This window comes from Hyaena hyaena, unplaced genomic scaffold (assembly GCF_003009895.1).
Source record: "Hyaena hyaena isolate Hyena2069 unplaced genomic scaffold, ASM300989v1 scaffold_308, whole genome shotgun sequence".
NCBI classification, from domain to species: Eukaryota; Metazoa; Chordata; class Mammalia; order Carnivora; family Hyaenidae; genus Hyaena; species Hyaena hyaena.
The window spans coordinates 981,441-999,752 of record NW_024080942.1 but is presented as its reverse complement, the minus strand read 5'-3'; the positions used below and the strand labels follow the sequence as shown (position 1 = coordinate 999,752).

At 66.9% G+C, this 18,312-nt stretch overlaps 1 protein-coding gene across 2 annotated transcripts in view; it reads left to right on the top strand.

Annotated features, from left to right (window-relative positions):
- SKI (SKI proto-oncogene) overlaps positions 1-10,329 on the top strand; it is a 68,871-nt gene extending 58,542 nt beyond the window's left edge. The window contains exons 2-7 of one of the 2 annotated variants that reach the window (XM_039248408.1): positions 4,225-4,347; positions 4,456-4,571; positions 5,183-5,445; positions 5,544-5,845; positions 6,547-6,777; positions 7,267-10,329. In XM_039248408.1, coding sequence (XP_039104339.1) covers positions 4,225-4,347; positions 4,456-4,571; positions 5,183-5,445; positions 5,544-5,845; positions 6,547-6,777; positions 7,267-7,455 — 1,224 coding nt within the window. In that variant the 3' untranslated portion in view covers positions 7,456-10,329. Of the gene's footprint in view, positions 1-4,224; positions 4,348-4,452; positions 4,572-5,182; positions 5,446-5,543; positions 5,846-6,546; positions 6,778-7,266 lie in introns of both variants that reach the window. The other variant, XM_039248407.1, reaches the window with a different exon arrangement.
- The last annotated feature ends 7,983 nt before the right edge of the window (positions 10,330-18,312 follow it).

Sequence of the window (18,312 nt, the reverse complement as noted above, 5' to 3'; positions counted from 1 at the left end):
GCTCCCAGGGCCCAGCCCCACAGCCTCACCGGGTCAGGCTGGCCCTGCTGCTGCTGTGCGTTTGGGAACCTGAGAGTCATTTCCTGTCGGGACGCCTTCAGTGGGACCTGGGACTCCGGGCCCGTGGACATCTTCACGCAGTGGCCGGCTGCCATGAGGACACCCCCCCAGCCAGCACCTGGAACTGCTGGGCCAGAGGGGACCTGGGTGGCAGTAGGTGTCGGCTCTGCTTGCGGCGCCCGGACAGCAGGTGTTCCTGGCTGCGGGGTGCCAGGCCAGCCAGCGCACACACCGGTGGTCCTCGGCTGGGGGGTGGGGAGGGGATGCGCCATGGACCTTGTCCAGTTGTCCATGTTGTTCATGAGCTCTGAGCGCACACCTCCACGCAGGGGAGGCCTGGCGCCGCCTCGTGACGTGACCCAAGGGTGCCCGGACACGGCACAGGGAGAGGGGGTGGGAGCTGGGGAGGCATCTCAGACAAGGGAGGGAGCCTGAGACCCCGGCCCGCTGGCCCGAGCGGCCCCTCAGCTGTGGGAGCCGTTTGGGGGTCGGGCGAGTGCTGCAGCCGCTGGTTTGCCCTGGACGCATGCTCACTCCTGGACATCTGAGCCCGTGGCAGGGCCGGGACCTGGCGGGCACTGCCGCTTCCGGTTCTGGGAACATGGGCAGGCCCGGGTGTGACAGGCAGTCCTGACTATCACCCTCAGGTCCTCAGCCCGAGGTCCACACATCCCCCAAGTGCCCCTGCATAACATTTGGGGCCTGGGGACCTGGGTGGAGATGGTGACTATTCCCACTGACTTAGAGTGACGACTCTGGACAGCCCTTCGGGGTGACTTTGTCCCCTGTTGTGAGCTCTGTATTGGAGGCCGCATGTCTGCGGGCGTGGCCTTGTCACCCTCGTCTGTGTTCAGACCGTGCCTGGAACATGCGTGCACGGGAGGGGCCTCCCAGGGGAGGGCGGGAGCGGCTGCAGGTCTCGCTGCTGGGCCATCTAGGTTTGTTCCGCTGCCTGGCACCCCCTCTTTGCCCAGGACTGACGCCTGTGTGATGGTCGGGGTCTGTGGTGGCAGCGGGAGCCCCGCAGAGTCAGGCTGCGGGCCGGGCCTCGGGCCAGCGCCTTCTGCCAGCATCTGGATCGTCTCCTCTCCCTTCTCGTCCTCACGTATTTTTTTTTTTTTTTTTTAAATGTGCAGGGCAGCACCCAGGAAGTGGGGCGTGGGGCGTGGCAAGGCAGGGACATCTCCTGGGCCCATGGCGGCCCTGGGGGGCAGAGTGGTCATGAGCTCGTTCCCCTGGAACACGGGCTCGGCGACGGCTTCGCTCCCAGGAGTCGTGCCCTGGGGTTCTCCAGATGCCCGGTCAGGGCTCCGCGCCCAGGCCCGCTCCCGTGCTGCTGAAACACGGGGCTCCCAGCGCGGTGTGGGGGGCCGGTGGCGGGGAGCCCAAAGCCCTTCTTCCACGTTGCCCTGCCTCTGGGCCGTGGCCCACGTTGTCCTGCTGTGCACTTGAGGCTCGGGCGCTGAAGCGTGGCCTTTGCTAGTGTGCGGCCCCGAGGCCAGTGCCGGAAGCCACTGTGGCTTTGGGCGGGCGGCCACGGACCCTCTCGTCTACCCTGCTTCTCCCTGCGCTGCACTTGGGTGGTGGCCATAAGCCGTCCTGGCCCTGCTCCACTCATATCTGATGGAGCCCACGGTTTGGTGCCTCTGTCTTGACTGACACTCCGGTCCCCGTTGGTGTGAAGGTCAGGTGGCAAAGTCACTCCTACTTTGTACCTAAATCCTTGCAGATCTACAGAGGTCCCCGGTGTAACGTGCGCAGAACCCCGATGCGGGGTGTCCTCTCTGTGAGGACCACACACAGCTGCCCGGCAGTCCCGGGTGTGCGCCTGGGCCGTCCGTGGCCTGCTCTTGGACAGAGTGGCTGCCCCATGGCGGGACTGTCCCCCCGCACTGTCCAAGACGCTGCACGGCGAGGGTACATGCTCAGTGGCACATGCTCTTGCCCTTGCGCGGGGACCCCCGGGGGTAGGTGTCCACGGGTGGTGCTGCGGTCAGCTGCTCTAGTCCCTCTGCCCTGTGTGGGGTCACCAGCGGACTCCAGGGGGCAGACCCCCCCCTCGATGGTGCTGGCTGTGCCCTAGGCCTGGAAGCCTGCTTCCTCCTTGACGTGTGTGGGCCCCAGGATCTGGCATGGAGGCCTTGACAGGGGTCAGAAACCAGAAGCGAATGTCCTTACCTGCTGGGTGACCTCTTGTGGAGTAGGGATCGCAGGGCACTTTTGTCCCCGACCGTCTGCTGTTCCTGGGGCCCAAGTGCGCCCTGCTGGAGACAGTGGCCTGGAAGATATGTCCTGACACGGCTGTCCCTGGTGGCCGCTTCCTGCTGCTCTCTGTCATCGATAGAAGGGGCTTACAGGGGCCTTTCTTGCTGTGCGAATCCTGGAGGAGCCATTCCAGCTCCCTGGACGAACGGACGGACAGACGGGGACACACACACACACACACACACAGGCTTGACAGAAAGCTCGGGGTGGGGGGGTGACAGGGGGGCCCTGGCCTCCAGAACTGACGGGCTGGTTTTGAGCGCTCGGTGCTTGCAGGCCGGGTCCCTGCCCAGGAACCTGCCCCCTCGCTCCCCCGCCGCGTGGATGGGGCTCTGGCCAATGGGTGCCACTCTACAGCCCCCGTGCGTGTGTGCGTGGCCCCGAAGCCGGAGTCTTGTGAGAGCCCTGGGAGTCTCCCTGAGGTTTCTCAGCCTGCAGGAGCCGGCGCTAGGCCTGCGGCTTTTCTCTCGGGGAGAACGCGGCTTGTTTCCTGCCCTCCCCGCCACCGCCTCTAGCTGCGCAACAGGAAGCCCCGTCTGTGCTGGCATGACTGGCCTCCGCCCAGCCCCTGCCACCCCTCACAGGCGGCAGGAGCTATCCGGGCTGCGCTGGCAGATGTCACCGGACTCTGTCCCAAAAAAGCACCAACAAGTGGGTCTCTCTTTCCTGAGTGTTTCACGTCTGAGCCCACTGTCCACAGCCGTCTGTGGGTTCGCCCCGAAGCGCCTTCCCGGGGCTGGGTGTGTACCCCTCGGCTGCAGGCCTTCGGCAGCTGCTTCTGCATGAGGACGGGCCGGCGCGCCCTTGCACAGGGTCCTCCCCCCCGCCTGTCTGTCCCCCAAGAGTGGGTGCCATGGGGTGGGCCGGGGGCCCCACGAGCACACGTGCAGGCAGATGCGTGCTGGGCTTGGTCAGGCCCTTCCCCGGGATCCTCCGTCCGCGGGCTGTGTGCCCGGGCTCCAGTCAGCCCTGTGTCTCTTGAATTTTGTGATGACAGCCCTGGTGAGGGGGACACCTTGCCTGACCATGTGCCTCCCCCACCCCCCATCTCCCTCCCAGGACGGTTCTGCGATACAGCATTTCCCCACGTGTTCCCAGAGCGGGGAGGAGCCGCCCAGCAAGCCCTCCCCGCACCCGCTGCCCCGGAGGTCAGCCTCATCCTGGCGGCCCTGCTCCCCAGGCGGGTGACGCTGTGTTGATCTGTCACACGGACCCCAGCACGGCCTCCCCAGGGGGAGGTGCGGTCCATGTTGCCCAGATTGCCCGTCTCCCTCGGGGACCGTGCGCTGTCAGGTGGTTCCCCTCTGACCCTGCTCGGGAGGCCATGGCAACTGCCACGTCCAACAGACCCTCAGGCCCCCTGGGAGTCTGGGGGCAGCTTCTCGAACCTTCGACAGCGAGGCTCGCAGAAAACATGAGCCCTGAAACTGTTGTGCACGTGGTGGGAGGGGTTGTCTCTATTTTTGAGAACGCTTTCTTTTGGGGTGGGGGGGCTTGCCAGAGGGCAGCCCCCCTATCCCTCAGCTGATGGCAAGTTGTCGAAATTCTGCTTGTCACCTGGAACGCTGGGGACCTGGGAGACACCCCTGCCCGGCCCCACACTTGGCCGGTGAGCCTGCCCGCCACCTGGCATGATCACGGGGAGGAGGCTGGGGTCCGTGGCTCCCATTGGCCGCCGGGGCTGTGGCAAGGGGCTGTCCTCTCGAGCCCCCACCCTGGGCCTCCTGTGGCCATAGGGGGAGATCACGGCGGGGGAGGCCTGCAGGGAGCGCCACAGCGCCCGTTCTCGGGGACATGGCTTATCCTGCTCTGGAGTCCGGGCCCGCGCGTCACTGTACACACCTGGTGCTCAGAGCACAGACGCCCCCGAGGCTCCGGTGACAACTTTTGTGTCCACAGGTCTCCTCTGAACCCCCCGCCTCCATCCGAAAGACAGATGACGCCTCCTCCCAAGTCCCCACGTCTTCTGAGAAGGACAAACAGTCTGGCTGGCTGCGGACCCTGGCCAGCTCCTCCAGCAAGGTTGTGCGCGGGCTGGGCCGCGGGCATGGGGGGGGAGGCGGGTGTAGTGGTGGGGGGCACCGCGGGGCTCTACACTCCTGCGTCTGACCCTGGCGCCTCTTCCAGCAGAGCCTCGGCTGCGTTCACCCTCGCCAGCGCCTTTCCGCTTTCCGACCCTGGTCCCCTGCGGTTTCTACGAGTGACAAAGAGCTCTCCCCGCACCTCCCGGCCCTGATTCGAGACAGGTGAGTACCTGCCGTGCTGGGTGCGGGTGGTCCGTCGTTATCAGGGGATGCGGGGGTGAGACCTCTCCTTTGCGTCGCTGCCCAGAGTTGTTGTCAAACGGAGTGGATGCGATTCAAGCGAGGCTGTCACTCTGCATGTCTCAGGACTGGCACCCGCCCTCCCGCGGCGCGTGTGCTGCTAAGTGAAGGGCCCGGAGTGTGTGGGCCTGGGGCCTTTGTTCCTGCCTGCGGCTTCTGCTCTGACCGCCTTCAGGCAGGGCCGCACGGCAGTGAACCAGCTCCGACTGGCATGAGCGCCGTGCGTCATTGTGCAGTCGGCTTCATGGGCTGCGCACACAGACCCGGCTCCCCATGCACGCAGTTCCGGAAGCGTCAGTCCTGCTGACCGGCGTCCCGGCGGGGACATCCGGAGCGTCTGCTGCACCCTCTCCCTTGGGTGCGGCCAGCGGCCGTGCTCCAGCTGCCCCAGGGCTCCCGGCTCGTGTGCTGCCTCCTTCCCAGCTTCCAGGGGACATGTCCCACGATGAGCCTTCACGCGCTGGCCACCGTGGGGGGGGGCGGGGCGGTGGGGGCAGATGCCTGTGGCCCCAACACCCTCCCCACCCCTGCAGCTTTTACTCCTACAAGAGCTTTGAGACGGGGGTGGCCCCCAACGTGGCCCTGGCGCCGCCGGCCCAGCAGAAGGCCGTGAGCAGCCCGCCCTGCGCCACCGTGGTCTCCCGGGCCCCGGAACCTCTAGCCACCTGCATCCAGCCACGGAAGCGGAAGCTGACCGTGGACACGCCCGGAGCCCCGGAGACCCCAGCGCCCGTGGCCGCCCCAGAGGATGACAAGGACTCGGAGGCCGAGGTGGAAGTGGAGAGCAGGGAGGAATGTACGTGTGAGGCGGGGGTCCCCTCCTGCCCCGGGCGAGGCGCTGCGCGGAGGTGCGGTGAGCGCTCTGCTGACTTCCGCTTTCGTCTGTTTCCACAGTCACCTCCTCCCTGTCGTCCCTGTCCTCCCCGTCCCTTACCTCATCCAGCTCCGCCAAGGACCTGAGCTCCCCAGGCATGCACGCCCCGCCCGCCGCGCCCGCCGTCCCCGAGGCCGCGGCCCCCGCGGACGCTGCAAGCGGCGGGCTGGAGGCCGAGCTCGAGCACCTGCGGCAGGCCCTGGAGGGCGGCCTGGACACCAAGGAAGCCAAAGAGAAGTTCCTGCATGAGGTGGTGAAGATGCGCGTGAAGCAGGAGGAGAAGCTGAGCGCCGCGCTGCAGGCCAAGCGCAGCCTCCATCAGGTGAGGCCGCCGCGCCCGCTCTCCCCGCACAGAGCCGGCCTGTCCCCCGGGACACAGCAGCTGCTCGGCCTGCTGCCTGCGGCTCGTTCCCGAAAGCCCTGTGTTGTCAGAGACGGGCGAGCGTGCAGGCAGGATCAGGCCCCCAGGCACGCAGGATTCTAACTGATTCCACAAAAGTGACTGCTTCCTGTCAAAGGAGGGGCTTGATCAGGGCCCAGATGTGTCTGGGTCCCGCCTCCGGGGGGGCAGGCAGTGGGGCGGGGCCTCCACCCAGGACTCTGCGGCCGGTGTCGCTGTCGCTGAGTTCGCACCTCTGTGGCTGGCGTCTGGCAGCTTCACACGTGGGCTCTAGCACAGCGCAGCCTCGCTGTCTCCAGAGCACGGGATCCCAGACGTCCCCTGAGTGTGTGTCAAGCGCTCGCTCAGGGTGCCTCTTCCTTGGTCTGGTTGGAGGTGTGCTTGCCCACACGCGTGTTCACACGTGGCTGTGGGGGCGGGGGCGGCAGTCACTGGTGGCTGGAGAGGGCCGGCCGGGCGGAGGTGCTGAGGGAGGCCTCCCGGGACGGGTTGTGGCACCCGGGAAGGCGGGTGCTGAGGGCTGAGGGGGAGGCTCCGCGGGGAGCAGGGGGGTGGCGGGAGGGGTGGAGGCCGGGGCAGGGTGGTGACCCCAGCCGGGGCTTGTGTGCCACCTGCCCTCCCAGGAGCTGGAGTTCCTGCGCGTGGCCAAGAAGGAGAAGCTTCGGGAAGCCACGGAGGCCAAGCGCAACCTGCGAAAGGAGATCGAGCGCCTCCGGGCAGAGAACGAGAAGAAGATGCGAGAGGCCAACGAGTCCCGGCTGCGCCTGAAGCGGGAGCTGGAGCAGGCGCGCCAGCTGCGGGTGTGCGACAAGGGCTGCGAGGCCGGCCGCCTGCGCGCCAAGTACTCGGCCCAGGTACGGGCGGTGGGGGGCCGGCCTGTGGGCTGTGCGGGAGGCGTCTCTGGCCGCATACGTGGGAGCTCTGTGCGCCCCTTCCCTGTGGCCACGCCCTCCTGGTGGTTCCCCTTGAGAAACCAGCTCGGGGCCAGCCCGGCGTGCAGAGGGGCCCCGGCTTCTGCCCCCGCAGCCGGGCCATCCTGCCCGGGCAGGTGGGCACGGCAGCCCCTCCTCCTCCCACCTCACCGGTGCTTGGAGGGTCTGGTCTGGGCTCTCGAGGGAAACTCTGGCCCCAGGAGGTCAAGGGCACCCGAGGCAGCCACATTCGGGGGTTTTGGTAGTTCCCACCCGTCAGCGGCTCTGCATGCCCACCTGCACCCGGCTCGCAGTGCCTGCGGAGAGGCCTTCCTGGGCCCGGCGCGCTCCCGCCCCCAGGACGGGCGGGCTGGGGCTGGGGCTGGGGCGGCCAGGCGGGGAGTGGATGCTAAAGCGCCGCGTCCCTTCCAGATCGAGGACCTGCAGGTGAAGCTCCAGCACGCGGAAGCGGATCGCGAGCAGCTGCGGGCCGACCTGCTTCGGGAGCGCGAGGCCCGGGAGCACCTGGAGAAGGTGGTGAAGGAGCTGCAGGAGCAGCTGTGGCCGCGGCCCCGGCCGGAGGCCGCAGGCGGCGAGAGCGCGGCCGAGCTGGAGCCCTAGCGGAGCCGCCGTCGGCCGGGTGCGGATGCCGCAGGGGGAGGGGGGGGCAGGCGAGCGATCCACGCCCGCAGGGGGCTCTGCGCCTGTGCGCCGTCGGCCCCCCCCCCCCCACGTCCACACAGCACAACGTCTTACTGTGCCTATAACCAAGCGAGCGTTTGGAACCACACACTTTTGGAATCCACTGCAAAATTTTCTACTGGCCAAGTTCAAGTGCGCAAGCCGGGTTCCCAGCGCAGCCGGAGCCGAGGCTCTGTGCCCGCCGCGGCCCTCTGCTTGCCGGGACGTCCTAACATTTACATTTTTGTTATAAGCTATTTAAAACCAATAAGAAGACTTGATACTCAGAAAAATCAACAGGTTTTTTAACGACTAACTTTTAAAAGCCCCACCAACACGTGACGCCATCCGAGGACCCAAGGGAGCCGGGCCCCGCCCGCAAAGCCATCTCAGCCCGTCCGCGCCCACGCAGGGACAGGGAGGGTTTTCTCCAGAGTCTATTTTTTCAGCGACAAGGACCCAGGCCTCCTGTGCCGGCCGCCGGCGACCACTGCCGCCTTCCGCCTGCCCGGGCGCCGCTCACCTCTGCCACCCGCCCCCGGCCACCCCTGTCGCGTCGGGGCCGAGGCTGCAGCGTCGGAACAAAAACAGCATTACTTCACTTTTTTTTTCCTTTTTGTTTGTTCATTTAAACGTATATTTAGAACTGCACTTTGTCAAAACTCTTCTCTTTTTATTCCCCAGTTAACTGAGGTTTTTACTTTTCAAATATTGCAAACCCATTTATAGAGCAGTCCACAGCCTAAGTGCTCCAGTGTTTAGAAACCCCCTCTGGTGCTCGGTTGAACAAGGGAATCACAAAACGGAAATGCAAAAGCTGAACTTCGGGGGGTAGTTCTGTGCCTTCCAGCATCTTGTACAGCAAATCCGGACTCGCCTTTTTACCCCCGAGACACCCGTCTTCAGTCGCGATCGAACCTGCCACTATCAGAATAAGTCACTTGCATTTATTCCAAGTAATCTCGTTTACTCTCAACTGTTCATGCAAATTGTATACGGTTTTTTATGCCCAAGCTTGAAAAATGATTTTACAGTCGACAAGAGGCGCTACCCATCCTGAAATTGCGGTATTTATTTACATGAGAAAGATCTTACCGGGAGTCTTCGCTCGACCCCATTCTAACGCCAATGCCAAGGCAGCTGCCGTGCACACGGAGGTGGAGGCCGCTGGCCGGCGCAGGCGCAGACCCCGCCCGCCGCCGTGACCAGCAGAGGCTTGGTGACCGTGTCATCTGCAGGGTTCTTGCCCGTGGTTTACGGGGGGGGAGGGGCGCAGGTGCTGCTGGACCCCTCTTCTAAAGTGCAATGCAAAAGGGACATCATATATATGCAGCGTTTGTTTGGAATTTTGTTTTGTTTTTGTTTTTTGCTTTTGTTTTTCTTTTGCAGTTACGAAATCTGTATGCATGGAACGTTAGACCTCCGCCGTACGTATCCCATCGATGGGCATTATTACCGGGCCCCGCAAGGGGCCGGCAGTGCTACACAACACGCAGAATGCTGTGTTCAGCCTCGTGTTTCCGGAGTTGTGTTTTTTCAGTCATTTCTTCAAGGGGAACGAAATGGTTTCTTTGGAGCAGAGCTGTACGTGTGCTTCTGTGGGATTGTGCTCTGTGGCCGAGTCTGAACGTTGTAAGAGATCAAAGGGCCTGGGGGGCCTGTCGCTTGGGGCCACCCGTTTGCTTTTTGGTTTTTTTAGGCCCCAGCGGGCGATGAGCTCCTCCAAGTTCTGTGCAGGCCCGCGCCCCCCCCTCCCCCCCACAGTGCCCACCTCCGATCACCGTCTAGGCCATTGGGTCCGTGCCCCTACTTGCCAGCTTTGCCCCAGGACTTTGGGAAAGAGCTGGCCAGCCCGCGGCAGCTCGTCCCCCGGGCCTGCGCCTGTCCCTGCGCCGGAGTTGGCGCAGCGGGGAAGGGGGCGGCGGTCACGGGCTCCCTGGTCACCAGCAGCTTGAGGTTTCCCAGGGGGCAGCGGGGCGCATAGGCTTGTTCCGGCCGCTTCCATCCTCAGGGAGGGGGTGGGGGGGCAGGTCCTACAGTTCGTGCGGCCGCAGGAGGGAGGAGGGGCTCTTGCAGGCTTCGGCTCTCCCCGCGTGTAATAACCATCACCCGAGTGATTGTGCGTCCCGTTTAATTACTCATTATTTCTCTGCTGAAAGAGGATTTTTAACGAAGGGAGAAACAACAGCAATAACATTCATACCTTGGAGCAGCTAACTCACGCGCGGCACCTTGCGCTTCGTACAGAACAGCCCCGTGTAAATACGTGTCCTCTACGCTGTCGTATCTCACGCGTATACGGTGGTTCCTTTGTCAGAAACTCTTTTCTTACCTGGTAGTTGTCCTGTTTTCTGGGTTGTTTTTAACTGAGGAAGAACAGCTCACCCGCCGGAGGGGACGGACCCTCTGCCGGTCCCCGCGGCGCCCCGCGGGCTCTGTCCTCCCCGCCCCCGCCCGCCCACCGCGTCCACCAGGCTCGAGAGGCCGTCTTGTTCTTGCTTTAAGTCAGGAGTCACAAGCGACATTTTTTTTCGATTAAGGGAAAAACCCCACAGCTCTACCTTTATATCCGCCAGGAGAGTCCGCATTGCCGTCCGCGTTTCCCCTTCTGCTGCTAATGACAACATGGTGACTTACTCTACTATCGAAAACTATTTTTATGTAATTAATGTATGCTTTCTTGTTTATAAATGCCTGATTTAAAAAGAAAAAAGAAAAAGCTTGGCATATTTATCTACTTCGCTGTGTACCCGTTAGTCTTCGGCGCCCCTCCCCCAGACAGAAGACATTGTACAATAAAGGACTTTGAGAGTATGCGGAGGTCAGCCGTGCTTGGGCCGCCCCGGCCCCCCCAACCCCGGCCACCACCAGGGCCTGAGCCCAGGGAGGGGAAGTGGGTGTCTGTCTGCCCGTCAGACCGTGGGGGGCCTTCGATCTCCACGGACCCCGCGTGGCGTGGGGCGCGCGGTGGGCAGCTGGGGTGCGGTCTGGCTCTCTAGGCCCCACCTGGCTGGCTCTTTGCACCATGGACATCAGCCAGAGGGGACCCTGTCCAGGGCCTGGAGACCTGCCCCTAACCCCCGCCAGTGTGGATGGCCAGCTCCCCACAGGCGGCGTGGGAGCCCTGGGCCCAGCCTGCTGTCCCGAGGGAGGAGCAGAGGGCCTCCACGGTACTGGGTCCCGGGGTGCTGGGCTGCCACCTTGGCCCCGCGTAGGTCACGTGGAGGTCATTGGCCCTGGAGGGATGCCCGGGTCCCAGCTGCCCCACCCCCCAGCACACGCGGCCCCCGCAGTCCTCGGAGCCCCCAGGGAGGGGTGCAGGACGGGCTGCAGCATGGACGGCCTGGGAAAGCCCACTCTACCTCTGGGCCAGGCTTCTGCCCAGCCTCACCTCTGCCTGTCACTCACGGGCTCCCCAAGGCCAAGATCCCAGCCCTGCCTGGGGCCTACGACAGAGGCTGGACTGGGGCGGGTCATGAGGGAGGGTCCCCAGCCACAGCCCCATCCCCTCCACCCCGTCCTGCCAGGGCCCTGCCTGGGGTCCTGGGCCCTGAGGTGTAGACAACAGGTCTCAGTGGGACTCTGCTGAGGGCCACACAACACACCCACCCCCTCCCTCGCCAGCATGTCACCTGGGCTGGACACCTGGGGCGCAGGCCCCCTCCCACCAGCTCTGCCCAACGTCTGGGCACCCGGCCAGCTCTCTCCGTTAGGAGGGCTGCCCCTCGCTGTCTCCCGGGGTCTTCCGAGTGGACATTCCTGTGGGTGTCGCAGGGGTACCCCGAGCGGAGCCAAGGCCCCCCTGGCGTCTGACGCTGAACACCTGTCCCTTGCCCACCTCATGTCCAAAGCCGCCAGGATAGGCAGCGGGACCTTGGGTGACCTTGCACACTTGTCCAGACCTGCCATCCCGTGGGACACCCACTCCTACCACCGAAGCCCCTCCCTGGGGCCCCCCGCCTGGTGAGGGCCTTTCCGTGTCCTTCCCCAGAGCATCTCCCGCAGCGGCCGCCCAGGACCCTCAGGCGCTCGGTCTCCAACCCGCACCGGCCCCGCGAGGGTCCATGTGCCGCTGGAGGCCCTGAATGTGGAAAATGAGGGGAGGGAGGCAGGGGGTGAGAGGCGGTCCTGAAGGGCGGGGGGCCCCTGGGGGGATGGGGAAGGAGGGCTTTCTGGGGGCGCCGGCCATGGGCAGGCTTCGAGGGACAGCTTGTGGCCACTGGGTGTGGTGCCTGGCCCGCTGGGGGCTTCGCAGCTGGGCCGGCGGTGGCCTCAGAACATGGGGTTCGCTTTGGGGTATAAATGTGACTTCAAAGGGCCCTGTGCACCCTGATGCGGGGCAGACAGGATAGGAGCTGCCTCGTGTCAGAACCCACCTCCCAAAGCCGTTCTTAAGGGGTCACGGCGGGAGAACCCCCCTCCTCAGTATCCCAGCAGCCTCCTGCTTCCTCACGCTGCCCCCGGGCTCCTTGGCTCAGGACCCGCCAGGCGGCCTCAGGGACCCGAGGCCGTCCCACAGCTTGGCTTCGTTTGTCCAGAGCCCTGGCCCCAGTCCTGGGCCCCCCCCCCAGTTGGTGCGGTTTCCAAGCCCCCCGAGGTCCCGGGGGTGCGGCGAGCCCAGGGCAGGGGAGGTGCTCCTGGGAACTTACTCAGGTCCCTAGTTTCTGGGCCTGCCCTGTGACCCCCCAACCCCAGCTTTCACTTCTGCCTCTGTCACCAGCAGCCAGCGCCCCACCCTGGGCCCCCGTGCTCGGCCGTGCCTGGCTGTCTGTCTCCACCCCCCCTCCAGTCTGTTGCCCCTGAGCCACAGTCTGGCCCCCCGGGCCCCACCCACCACCCTGTGGTCAGGGGGGCTGACCGCAGGCCAAGAGCTCGCACCTTATCTGGGGAGGCGGATGCCAGGCGCGCCCTCCACGGAAAGAGGAAGCCGCCAGCCCGTTTACAGTAACAGCTCGGACGGACCATCCTCCCCCGAGCCCCCCGGGGGAAGGGCCGCGGGGTCAGGCCCTGGCGCAGTGAGGTGCCCAGCCTCCACCCCACCCACACCCCCAGCTGTGGCCAACAGCCCCCCTCCCTGGCTCACCCAGCCTGGAACCCGACCCACCCCTGTGCCCCACTGAGACCCCCTCCCCGCCCTCTGTCTGCCTGTCCAGTCACAGGTCACCCCTTGCGGGCCGGGAAGAAACAGCTGGCGGGCTCCTCGGGCAGGTCTGAGGCAGAGCGGGTTGTTCACGGGATCCCTGCGGCCCCCCCACCTCTGCCGGCCGGGGGGCCTGGGCGCATCCTGGGTGACCACCACCGGCAGGAAGGCAGGCGTCCCGTAGGGAAAATGGGCGGTTGGCCCACCCCTGCGGAGGGTCCCGAAGGACGGCCTGTGACCTCAGGAAAGGGTGGGGCTGTGACCCGGCTGTGCTGGCCTCAGCAGGATGTGAAAGCAGGGCCTTGGAGACGACCCTGACCCTCCGCACAGAACCCCGCCGTGCTCTGCACCCTCCCGTGTGCCCAGGGAACCCTGGGAGGGGTGGGGGCAGGACTTCAGGGGCCTGGATGCCTGCCCACCCCCCCGCCCCCCGCCCCAGCGATGACGCAAGCCGTGCGGGCCTCACGCCCGCGGCCATCTGTGCCCAGCCCTGTGCCAGGGGCCGGGGGCCACGCGTGCGGGGACTCTCAGCCCTGGAGCAGGTGGCTCCTCTGCGGGGGGTGGTAGGGACAGGCAGGTGGAGCCGGCCTGGCTTCTCTTCGGAGCGTCCTGAGCCAGGCAGGTGTCCGTCAGGGCCGAGCTCGGGCCTTCCTGCTCCAAGCCTGGCCCAGGAGCCCTTACTGGCAGGAAGCTTGGCCCAAGTTCTTGGCCAGGTCACTCCTGCCGCAGAAGCTTACTGTGGAAACCTCCAGGGACAGGCGCCTTGTGAAGGCCGGAGCCCGAGGTCAGGGCTTGGGTCCCCTCCTCATGCGGCCCCCATCAGAGGACATCGGAGTCCAGCTCGAGGCCCAGGCAGGGGTGAGAGAGAGGGGAAGGCAGCAGAGGGCCCATCTGGGGCCTTGTCGGGGTCCCCTGTGCAACCCAGGCGGGCCGTGGGCACTACGGTGGTGTCTGCACGCTTGTGTTCGTGGCAAAGCCAGGTCGGCTTGCGAGCCGGCAAGGGACACAGGGTGCCACCACTCCCCTTCCAAGTCCCCCACCTCTGCCCTCCCCCCATGTCCCCCAACCCCCTCCCCTCCCTGTCTCAGCCCCACCCAGGTAGCTGGGTCTCCTTGCCCTCCCTTGCCATTTCTGGGGCTCCCTCGGGCACTGGGGACTGCAGGCATGGGGCAGGGTGGTGAGTTCCCATGGGCTCCAAACCCCTCCCTTGCCCTTGGTGGGGCCCTGACCTGGTGGAGGTGTGGCCCACACCCCCAACTTCCTGTTTCTAAGAAAAGGCAGGCCCAGAAAAGACTTTGGGGGGGGTTGTCTTTGGAGGCTTCTGGCCAAGGTCTGGGGAGGGACTGGGAGGGGTTTTGTTTTGTCCGGAGGCTGGGGGTGGGGGACAGGAGAGCTGCAGTGGGTGTGGCCTGGCGGGTGTCACCGGTCTGTCCCTGTGGGGCCATCTGCCTTCCCCCCAACACCTGCTTCCCCACGCAGGAAGGCAGCGGTCAACTGGGACCGGGGCCCAGGTCAGGGCTCCGCCCCGGCGTGGCCCCCTTGGGTCTAGCCTCCCCACCAGCACCCATGTCAGGATATGGGCCACCCCCCACCCACCATCCTGCACCCCTATGCTTGCAGCTGGCAGTGAGCAGGGGTGTGGGGGGCCTCCCCCCATTCCGGGTTTACCCCCCTTCCCATCAGATGCAGATTAGTCTCCTCTCCCTTCCCCCCACACCCGGGGGGGGGGGGTAGGAGCCACTGCAGAGAATCCTCCGGGATTTAGAGCTCGTTCCAAAACATTCCGAATTCCTGCTCCTTCCGGCCTGGCCGGAAGCGCGCCTGGGGAGGGGCGGCAGGGGTGGGGGCCGCGGGGGTCCCCTGCGTCCCCGGGCTGAGGTGGCCACGGGACTGGCCCTTCTGGGGTGAGCCTGTTGGCTGCTGCACCGATCCGGGTTGGGGCCGAGGACGGGGGGCGGGGGGGCCCACGTAGGCCTCTAGCGCGGGGGGGGGGGGGCGGCAGGGGGCATCGCCCACGGCCGAGTCTGCGGGAGCCCCCGGGGGCGGGCAGGCCGGCGGGTCCCCACTTCCTTCCGCCGAGTCGCCTTCTGGGGTCTGATGCGCGGGGCGGGGGCGGGGGGTAGGCGAGTGTCGACACGGGGGCGTCCAGCGCCCTCCGTCCTGCGGCCTCGGTTTCCTATCATGTGTCTCACAGAAACCCGACTCTGCGCCCCCTGGGGCCGCCCCGCCGCCGGGTTTCACTTCCCCCCAGGCCGCCTCCCGGCGTCGCGTCCAAATTCTGTCCGAAGCCTGGGTCCCGGGCGCCCCGCCCCCGCGCAGGAGACAGCACAGCAGGGGCGCAGCCGTGCGCAGGAGCGAGCTGGGGTTCCCCGAGACCCCGGGCGCGCCCGGGCAGGGGCGGGGGCGCACGCAGGAAGTGCCCCCCGCGTCCCGGGCGCGCTTAGCCTTTCCGGTCCCCGCTCGGGAGGAGGGACGGCCCGGGGCGGGGCGTTGGGGGGGGTCCCCGAGCCCAGCCGGCGGGCGGGGCGCGGGCCCGTCCACGTGTCGGGAGCCCGAGCTGGTCGGCGGCCCCCGGCGGCGGCGGCGGGAACTGCAGCCCGGCCGGGCGCTGGGAGGGCGCGTGTGAACCCCGGGACCGGGCATCCGCCCTCCGGGGAGGGAGCCCCCTCGGTCCGCTCGGACACCCCCTCGGCCTGTGACACCCCCTCGGCCTGTGCGGGAGCCCGAGGGAGACCCGATCCTTTAAGCGGCCCTCTGGCGAGGAGCGTTCCGCTAGCGGAAGAGCGCCCTTGCCCCCCACACCTCTGCCCTTTCCCGGGGCCCTGTCCCCGCTGGTGGTCCGCACGTGGGCCACGAGTCATCGCTGGGGCCACACCGCCTGGGCCCAGAGGCTGTCTCTGAGCCCCACTTCCCTCGCCTCCTGGTGGCTGGGCCGGACTCCTGGGGAGTGGGGGCCTTGGCAAGCGTGACCACTGAAGACCCCAAGACCCATGAAGGCCACATGGTGCCCTGTGACGTCTTTAGAAATGCCGTCCCCCAGCCTCTCCTTTTCTCCTCTAGGACTGGCCTCCCCTGCCCTCGGACCTCACTCAGCGGGATGGTGACCCCTCTCCACAACACCCTGTGTCTCCCCCACGGCTGGGACCCCACCCAGTCCAATCCACGCCTCCACTGGCCCCCGGCCACTTGGGCTACGCCCTCCTGCCCTTCTCTATTAGGGCAGAGCGGGCCCAGCCCCCACCCCTGCTTCCCCTTCTTCCCACCCCTCTTCCCACTGTGCACCTGCAGCCGGCGCCTTCTTTCCTGATCAGGAGCTGATTTGCGCCCCCAGCCCTGCCCCCCCGGGCATCTTCCTACAGGCCCTCTCACCTCCACTTCTGCCTCGCCTGAGCCCTCCTTCCTGGGGCCGGAGGGGGGGTCTCCCAGAGCGGGGCTCGCTAGGGATCTGCAGAGGGAACGAGGAGCCCTGGAGGGCCCGCCGCACCCCTGACCTTGGCCCCTGCAGAGGCTCCCGTGGCTTCCAGAGCCCGTGGGCGGTGCCTGTGCTGGAGACGGGGCCACGGGAGGCCTGAAGGCCGGGGGGAGCAGGTAACAGCCCCCCTGTGCCCTTCCCTGGTCGCCCCAGGAGGGAGGCCCTGCAGACTGGTGTCCGACCTGCCTCCCACGGGAGCGGCATTTGTGGGGGACACTTTGTCCCGGTTCCTTCTGTCTCTGGTTGTCCAGGGGGCAGGGCTGGGGGCTGACGGTTCTCTGAACTGCTGGGCAGAGTTCCCAGGGGGAAGGGCACCTAGAGTTTTGGGGAGCATCACCATCCGGGGGTCACATGGGGGTGGAGACGGCTGCCCCGCTGGCCGATCACAGCCCTATTTATAGTCTCCATCAGAAAACACCCTTGGCAGGGCAGTGGGGCGGCCGGTGTGCCCCTCGACACCCAGGGCCTCGTGCCCAGAGGAGCCCAGGCCGGGGCAGCTCCGGCCTGTATGGGTCTCTGCCTGGCCCGCTCACTTCCCCGGCCACCCCCTTAGGCTTGCTGACGGACCGCAGCCGTCCTGGGCCCGAGGCCGGGGCCACCCCGGGGTTACCTGCCGGGCAGGGGACCCAAGGCAGCTCCTCCCTCACCTGCTCAGGCCCCCCGCTGGCTCCCAGTGTGTTCTGTGCCGGCTGTGGCCCAGTCTTTTCCATCAGAGAGGTGGTGGGCTGGCCCTCAGTGGCCGTTCTTGCCTTGTGGGGACAGCAGCAGGCAGGGGACGGCCCCTCGCCGCCGCGTCTGTTCTTGGTGCTGAGCGCTGCTGCTCGAGATGCTCTTGCCAAAACAGGCCCCGCGATGCCCACAGGACCGAGGGCCCCCAGGGTTCTGGGGCCTCCTTGGGCAGGTAGTGAGCGGGCACCGGGCACCCCTCAGGAAGCCCTCCCCGGGAGGAGGGGCTCCCCACAGCCGCCCTTGGCACCTGCCTGGCGCCGAGACGGGGCGGCCTGCCCGGGTCCCCTGAGAGCGGCCGGGGCGGGGGGAGGAGGCTGGGCGAGCGGCCTGCGCTGGCGGGCCCGGCGGGACGGTGGGCTCTGGCCTGTGCTGGGCGCCAGGCTGGCGCGGGGTGGTCTGAGAGGTCGCGCTCGCCAGGGCCCTGCTGGGAGGTGGGCCGGGCAGCGAGGGCCGGGCACCTGACCCGCCTCTCTCTCTCTCTCTCTCTCTCTCTCTGGCTGGAGAGAGGAGCGTCCAAACGAGGCCTCCTGGAGGCCACGGCTTGTCAGGCGCTCGCGTGGGCTTGTCACTCTGTAATTGTGCGCCGAGCAAGTGGACGGCAGGAGGGACCCTCGGGAGAGAGTGGGGCCCAGGGGAGAAGGGCTTTGATGGCAGTCGGGGAGGGTCTGGGACCAGAGCCTCCCCTCCAATCCCCTGGGGGCCTCCTGGGGTGGAAGGCAGTGAGGACAGCCTCACGCCAGCCCCGCCTGCCTGCCGCTGCCCCGCGGCGGAGGTGGTTTCGGGGCCTCGGGGACGCCCGCCTTCCTCTAAGGAAAAGGCTCTCGGGGTTTCCGGTTCGGGCCTGATGGAGCCCCTGCCTGGGAGTCTGGTGGCCACTACGTGGGGACGCGGGTACGGTTCTCCCCCGACCCCCGCGGGGACAGTGCTCCTTCTGGGAGCAGGGACCAGGCTCCCCCTCCTCCGCCGAGGACCCATGTCACAGGTGGGCTGGCAGGCGCGCTCCCAGCTGGTTCCCCACCCCGGGGTCCCCCCCACAACAGTGAGGGGCGAGGGGCCCCCCGGGACTGGTCCCGTGCCTCCCGTGCTGCCGCAGGGGCCCCAGGCTGCTCCCACCCAGCCCCCCACCTGACGGACTTGAAGGCCAGACGCTGTCTGCGGGACAGACGCTGGGACGACTGGGACCCGCTCAGGGCTCGAGCAGCTGGCTCTGGTGCCCGCCTCAGAGGCACCACCGTCCCCAAGGGCATGCCACTCTCTGACCCAGGAGTCCCAGCAGAGGGGGCCCCAGCCTCCCAAACAGGGGCCCACGGGGTGTGGGCTCCCCTCAGGCCTCGCTTCGTGTGTGTGAAGGAGCCGAGGTGGGACCGGCCGCCCCCGCCCGCGTCTGGGGGCCCCGGGGCGTCGTGTGGGGCGGCGACTCTGAACTTGCACCTGGTTTTTGTGACCACACCCCGCA